Source organism: Corylus avellana, chromosome ca2 (assembly GCF_901000735.1).
Source record: "Corylus avellana chromosome ca2, CavTom2PMs-1.0".
NCBI classification, from domain to species: domain Eukaryota; kingdom Viridiplantae; phylum Streptophyta; class Magnoliopsida; order Fagales; family Betulaceae; genus Corylus; species Corylus avellana.
In genome coordinates this window covers 5,954,904-5,962,454 of record NC_081542.1, presented here as the reverse complement: position 1 = coordinate 5,962,454, position 7,551 = coordinate 5,954,904, and the positions used below count along the sequence as shown (strand labels likewise).

Below are 7,551 nucleotides of genomic sequence, written 5' to 3'. Positions count from 1 at the left end.
GAACTTTGAGAGCCTTCAAGGTTACAAGGCCATTGGTGGCTAGTCCTCGGTCAAGCATCCTATCCAATGCGAACAATGGTGAATAAAGATGATTTACATTCGGTTGAGACTGATGGAGATTTGCTGATATCTAATTCAGAGAAGATCTCGCATATGATTACCATAGGATGTATCCAAACGCTACTCTTTTGGATATCTTCAATGGCATTAATGCACATCATCAACAAAGTTTGTTGATTTGATTTGTCACTGCGGCCTATCCTTTGGCTATATGCCTATATCTGTCATGTCTTCTTCAACTCCCCCACCCTTCCCCAACCATTATTAATCGAATGATCAAGAAGTGAGGAGAGAGAGAGAGGATATGAATGCTGCTGAGAAGAAGGGCCAAATGTGTGACTGTAGGGGTGCTAAATGAGCCAAAAAGCTCTGCTTAGTTCGGTTAAATTCGTTTAGTCTCAGTTCAAATAATGAATATAGAAGTTTGTTTGAATATTAAGCGATACGTACTCGTATAAACTTGACTCTGCTCTAATAATGCTCATGAGCTCAACGTGTATAAGTTCGACTCGACTCATTCAACTCAAATTGTTAGCTCGCTCACGTGTGTATGTGCCTATATATATATATTCTTTCTTGTTCTTTTCATTATACGGGGTGAAAGTGGCATTTTGAGTGAGAGACTAAAATGTATTTTGTTTTTGAGAAAAGTAAAATATACTTCATATTGAATGCTCAAAACCTTGTATGTTGGGCCAAGCTCTTTTATATAAGAGTGGGCCGATCCGCTATACTTGGATCCATTTCCCTCGCAGCATCTCACAATTGAAGCACCAGAATCAAATCTACAAAATGTCATTATCAAAAATAATAAAAGAAAAAAGAAAAAAAAAACCCTCAAAATCTGAGATCGATGTGGTACATCTGCTGGGAATATACTACCTTCAAACCCAAAAAGAAAAGGTTTTCATCCACATTGTCCCAGAAACTAAGACAAATTATATAAAAGGACCACCATTTTTTTTTTTTTCTGAGCAAAGAAGGACCACTTGTGTATAATATTAACATTATTCATTAATTAGATCAAAACAAGCAGTGTCGATTGGGAATTAATTACCAAAAAGGAACACAGAATGGGACAAAGCCCAAATTTATGAGTGATGATGAATCCAAAATTTCATGTCATATTTTGTCATCTTATCTTCTTAGAATTACAGGGGAAACAAAAGAGAAATTATGTTTTTTATTTTTACACAAGGTTAGAGTCAATACTATTCATATTTGTGGACCAAAAACTAGCTAGAATACGGTTGAGGATGAGGCGATTGAAGCCAATTATTGAAGAGTGTCACCTCACAATTCAGGTTATATATATATATATTCATGAACTAAATCTCTAGCTAGGAAATTAAGCAAATAATGCAAGCTAACATTAATTTCGGGATCAAAATTATTTTTCTATATATAATGCAGCTTAGAAAAACCCTCATTATTAAAGTTCCAATTGTATTTTCCAAAGTTCAAAAAATGCAAAGCCAAAAAAATCCAACTTTTCAATGTGTCGGACCAATAGATTGGTGGAATATATCACATCACTATTTTCAATAATTGTTTCTCCATTATTCTTTTATGTTTCCTATTTCTGGGTAATTGTCATTTTTTTTTTCCTTTTTTTTTTTGGTGGGGGGGTGTGGGGACTTTATGATCTCTTTTGCTTTATTCTGTTTTGATCAAAGGAAGTCACTGTCTTCAGCTTTGGAGAGAAGCCTCTTGCATCTCCTTTTGCTTTCTTCTTCTTCTTCTTCTTCTTCTTCTGGGGTACTGGTACAAGCTGCCAATGTTTTTTTAGTGGCACTAAAGACATCAAAGTTAAAATATATGACAAGAGTTTGGTTAGAATCCTTCAACCAAATGTTCCACACTAGAAAACAATAAGGTAAGAACAGATGTAGAGAGAGACAGGGGGTTAGGGGAATCTTCTAAAACAAAAGGCCGTAGAGGTTTCCAAGAATCAAGAAACGTTTATTTTGTTCATCTAAGGAGGATCGAGGCTTACACCCTTCTTCAGTGCATGTGAAATATGATATAAAAATATCATACATATAGAAAGAAATATGTAATATATATATATATAGTCTCAAGGCAATGTTTAATTTTTAATTTGATAAATAACACACTATAAGACATTGGTGATCTTATTAATAACTGTACATGGCTCTCATTTTAAGAGAGCAGTGGCCACATGTAAAGTTATACAGAAGAAACAATAACCTCTTTACTTCATTTTCTAGTCATTCACTGACAGCGACTTATAATATCAATTAGCTAGCTAGGTTCACACAAAAGCATTCAAGCATAAACTAGTGTACTTTGCTTTCACACTTGATCCTAAAACTTTATAATATATATATATACATCTTCCGAATGCAAGAAAATTCAAGTGAAAATTAACTATGGCAAGCTATTTGTGAATGTGTGTTTCCTGATCAATTGTGCTGGCTAGGTTGCATCAATTACCACGCATTAATTAAATTGTACTGAATTGCAAACACCGCATAAATTAATCAAACTAGGTCAAGTTACACCAAAATTACTTATGCAATATATTACAGAATCACAAAGAAAATAAAAATGTGAGTAAATATCGAATCAAGAATCAACGATCTTAGGTTTTTAGTGTTGGCAAATTTAGTGTCAAACATTTTCGTGCGTAAGTTTTAGATTGAGGGTTGAATCGATGCATTTTTGGAGCTCAAAGAATGAGAAACCAAGAAATTGAATTTCTCATTCAAATGAGACCAGGTTAGTTCAAACAAGATTCTATACCGAGTTGTAGAATGCTTCGGATGATGTCCCAGTCATATTCCGACCGAACTAATGATCAAAAGAAGTTCCAGAGAGCTCCGTTCGCAACTTCTTTTGAAGTCTGTTTGAACAGGAAGATCACAAAATGCTTCAATTGGAGTGTCAATGTATAAAGTTTGTTCGAACGTGTTCAAAATTGTGAAACACTAGATTTCGTTCGAACAAGATTGCTACAAATTGTGAAAACCTAGCCGTCTTAGTCTAAGAAGCTATGTTTTCTCCCATTTTATATAAATCTCACATATCACGACTTTCTTACACCAAGAGAGACATTATTCCTTTGCAGTGAGAGAAGTTTACCATTGTTTTTGAACCTAAACAAATTCCAAACTTCTCCTAATTTCTTTTTTGACATTAAGCCACATAAAAACCTAAACAAGTATGCAATTGGAAAATATTGTGGCTTCGCACTTTCGCTTTTGTGTTAATAGAAACAATCTATTATTTACACTATAAAATTGTGAGTGAACTACAACTCTATCTTTGTTGTTCAATGTTATCCAGTAATTACTGTTCATCGTGTGTCATAATATAAACTACGATGACCCTAGTGCTGGTTTGAAGTGGAAGAGGTTCATTCGTGAAAGTGATTCGTGTAGAATTACAAGCCCAAAGGTTCTTGAGCAACTGCAGTGGGAAGTGAACGTGTCGTTTAAAGGGGTTACAAGTGAACGTGCATATATGTAATAAGTCTGATATAATGGATGTTTTTAGAATTGACTTCTCCCCTTATAAGATTTTTTTTTTTTTTTTTTTTTTGAGGGGAGGCACGGGGGCTCTATTAATCTAAGACGGAAGAGCTATCATTGCAGCAGCCACAAGTGTCCAAGTGTAAAAGTTTTAACCAAGAGAGCATTATTATTTTAACCAGAAGCAAGTTCAAAATTGACAACCTATGAATTGATTGTACCCTTCTCCAAAACACAACATAATTGTCAATTGTCTCTTTACCAATTTACATCCCCCAATATTATTCTCTGTTGTTCTGTTTTCTCAAAGATACGCAAACCCCACCAGCATATCAACTTTTTTCACATTGGGATGCAACCGTGAACTTCGTACAACTTAAAATGGTCCACATTTATGTTTTTATGTTCAAAGCACAAATGATGCCGATTTGAAAGTCATATACAATAATGATGCTTATCCAGACACTATTATTAAAAAAGGATGTTCCATGATAACTTGGTCTTTAATTTGATCATGATGATTCATATAATATTTTCAATGTACTGGAAATACTGAAGATGCAGAAAAGCTTAGCTCTTCTAAAGCTGTTCATGGCAGCCTTCACTTCACTTGCCTTTAATTACCTTTTTCTCGGGGGGGTTTTGATAGGGCCTCCTTTGGAACCATGCACGTTTCTGACGCCCTTAAAAATTATCAAATATATATAATAACAATCTCTCTCTCTCTCTCTCTCTCTCTCTCTCTCTCTCTCTATACATATATATATCTTCTAAGGCTTGATCATCAATGATCATGATGATCAAAACTAGGATAAAAAAGAAAGAAAGAATCTATATATTAATAAGTCATAATAAATATTAATCATCCAGTCATGCATGTACCTTAATTTGTTGATGGCTGCATGCTTCTGATGATGTGTTTGCCACTTTTGGACTAGGAACCATGGGCCAAAATTAAGTAAAATAAAGTTTCTTAAAATAGATTTGTCGGGCAAACTGAGAAAACAATTATATCATGATAAAGTGGGACTGACATAATTTTCCATGATTTATGAGTATGTTGTGGCCGGCATTGATATATATATATAATCCTAACCTATCTCATATAATATTGTTCAATCCATATCCTTTTTATTATATATATATATAGAGGGAAAAGATATGGGGAATGATGATCACCCAAAGAATGAAGAGGCCGGAGAAGAAAAAGAAAAAGAAAAAAGAAACCCAAAATAACTAGCCTCGAACAATTAAACGTTAATTTCAATAATTTGAGACAGCCTAAAAGCAGAGAAAATGGGCACATTTTGGTCTACCGAGGTCAAATAGAGACAACTTAAAACAAGATTAATTTTCCAGATCAACAATATGCCTCTTCTTGAATCCTACAAAGCATCTGATGCACAGCTGTTGCAATCTCATCCACTGAACTCAGCTTACAATCATCCTCTACCTGCATTATTAATACACCCGGCCGGCCACCACAAAAAATAAAAAAATAAATAAATCACTTTTTTAGCTAAAATATATAAAAAAACCCAACAAAATGTGTCAAATTTTGAAGAAATTAATTGCCATCTTTGGAAGGATCGGTATTTTCAATTCTTACCTTGACACTGAGGGAATAGAGCACAATTTCTTCAACAGTTGTGACATTGAGGTGAAGAAGAGTGAGGCGCATCGTATGCAACCCAGAGACAACCTTAAGGAGCTGCTTTGGCCGCCTTTTCGACCTTATTTTGAGGCTTGCGTGGCTCTCCACCATCGTCACTTCTATGTCAGCAACAGCCAATTGAGTCTGATGATCACCCGCCACTTGCTCAGCCATGGCCATGGCCGCATGAGAATTATTATTTTCACAGTGAGTACTCGAACTTGTTGAGTACTGTGGAAAGGTGAAGAACTCAGAGAAGGGCAAAGATACCCCACCGCCATCCGATGTTGTCTCCATTTCCTTATGAACACCAAGGAATTGTAGGCGTTGCTCTAGCTCCTTCACAAAATTAATCGCACCCCCTATAATAGATGCTTGATCACCCTGATAAATTAACAAAAAAAAAAAACCCATTTAAAAAAAATTGACAATTATGCAAGAAAATTAAAAGCTTCTAAAGCCAATGTATTTTGACAAATAAAATTAATCATTTTGTCTAAAATTGGACCCTCCCTTTTAATGTAAATTGAATGCTTCGCATGGTGTCTCAGAGATCTAGCCAGAACTAGCTCAAATACTGAGTTAAAAAATAATAATAATAATAAAAGAAGAGAGAGGGAGAGAAGGAGATACCCTTTGAACATAGGAGTCCGGCATTAGAGAACGAAGCACAGAGAGATATTCATTCATCTGCTTTCTTCGATTTCGCTCGACTGCAATGTGAGTCATTCTTTGGTTCTCAATTTCTTCTTTGTTCTTTCTACTCTTTGCCCGGCGTCTCTTGGGGCGAGTTGTTGTTGTTGCTGAGGAATCAACTTGTTGGGATTCATTAGCAGTTTGCAAGGATGCATTGGAGAGGTGGAGTTGATTCAGATGTGGTACCATTGAGTGAGGTGAGGAACTGTAGTCTCCATAGAGGTAGTTTTCTGTTTGGTTCTCGAGAAAATCAAAAGAGCCGGCTTGTTGTTGATCATCTTCTTTTCCAAGCCCGTAGTCATAGCTCCAATTTCCTCCTAACAAGTTGTAGAGATCTTTGCCGCTGTAAACAAATGGGTCTTGTGGAAAAACCACAGCTTCTAGCGCCATTCTCTTTCTTTCTCTCTCTCTTTTTCTCACTCCCACTCTCTCTAAGCTGAAGGACCCATGTGGAGGAGTAGCATAGAGACCACTTTGCCTTTTTGGTCTTCTATGGATGGAGAAATGGAGCTTTTTAAAGGCCTATAGATGAAACAAAATGTACAGAATATTGCACGTGAAATAAAATTGAACTCATTGCTGGAGAGAAAACAATCTTGTGATGAAACAAAATCTACATCATGCTGTGAGAAATATAAATATATATATATGATTTTGTTCTCAAGACCTTATGCTAGCTTATATGGGCACGTCGTAGGGTCACCTGCCACTTTTGAGACACACACTTGTCACGTCATCAAGTGAACATGATAATTACTCATAGTGGTTTATGATATCCATCAACACATTTACAAAATTCTTATTTCCAATAAATTTTCTGACATTTTTCTGAACATGTTGAACAAAGTGAGAGAATATTTGATTTTGAATCATGAAGAATATTAATTGCAGGCATCATCCATAATTTTCAACCAAAAAAAAAAAAAGAAGCAATCATATTAATTGTACTATATATATAATACAAAAAGGTGCCCCTATTTATAGGGAAAAATGTGGTAGGATCTAGTGTAAACAACAATAAAATCTTTCACGTGAACTCAATCTATATATAAGTTTCGTCATTTATCTCAAAAGTTTAAATTAGTAAAAAAATACAAATTTAATAATTTAATTTATATTCTAGCACTTCCTCTCACGTGTGAACTTAAATTTCTCCTTAATTAATGAGACCCAATATATGAAATATTTAATTAAAATAAAAAAATAGCAGAGACAACATTTGAACTCAAAATATTTACTCTAATACCATATAAAAATATATAATATAATAGATGAAGTGAGAAAGAGAGCAAAAGCAAAGAGAAAGAGACTTATAAAAAGTGTAGAACTACATCTTTCCTACATTAAAGTATTATATAATACAAAAGGTAGCTCCATTTATAGGAAAACATCAATCAACCTTAATTATATAGAGAATATATATTTAAAAAAAAAAATCTAACATTAATTAAGTATTATGTCTATTAATTTCAATTAAAAATATAAATAAAAGAATTAAAAAGATGTATATACAAATTACAAATGACAAAATTGTAATCATTTCAAAGCTCTTCTATTCCAAATACATTATATATATATATATATATATAAAAGATGTATATACAAATTACAAATGACAAAATTGTAATCATTTCAAAGCTCTTCTAT

At 34.1% G+C, this 7,551-nt stretch overlaps 2 protein-coding genes across 2 annotated transcripts in view; both read right to left on the bottom strand.

Annotated features, from left to right (window-relative positions):
- Positions 1-4,764: 4,764 nt before the first annotated feature.
- LOC132171124 (transcription factor bHLH94-like) lies at positions 4,765-6,413 on the bottom strand. The gene is made up of 3 exons (XM_059582354.1): positions 5,842-6,413; positions 5,164-5,592; positions 4,765-5,007 (listed from the first exon to the last, which is right to left on the bottom strand). Exons 1-3 carry the CDS (start codon positions 6,292-6,294, stop codon positions 4,915-4,917), a joined length of 975 nt encoding a protein of 324 aa, XP_059438337.1. The 5' UTR covers positions 6,295-6,413; the 3' UTR covers positions 4,765-4,914.
- Positions 6,414-6,657: 244 nt separating this feature from the next.
- LOC132168954 (transcription factor bHLH96-like) overlaps positions 6,658-7,551 on the bottom strand; it is a 2,229-nt gene continuing 1,335 nt past the window's right edge. The window contains exon 3 of the mRNA XM_059580051.1: positions 6,658-6,732. Coding sequence (XP_059436034.1) covers positions 6,658-6,732 — 75 coding nt within the window. The remainder of the gene's footprint in view (positions 6,733-7,551) is intronic.

Excerpts from the sequence above, each read along its gene's own strand:
- LOC132171124 (XM_059582354.1), bottom strand. The coding sequence starts at position 6,294 with ATGGCGCTAGAAGCTGTGGTTTTTCCACAAGACCCATTTGTTTACAGC. Across the intron at positions 5,593-5,841 it reads CGGACTCCTATGTTCAAAGG|GGTGATCAAGCATCTATTAT; the intron begins GTATCTCCTTCT and ends TTAATTTATCAG. Across the intron at positions 5,008-5,163 it reads TCTATTCCCTCAGTGTCAAG|GTAGAGGATGATTGTAAGCT; the intron begins GTAAGAATTGAA and ends TTAATAATGCAG.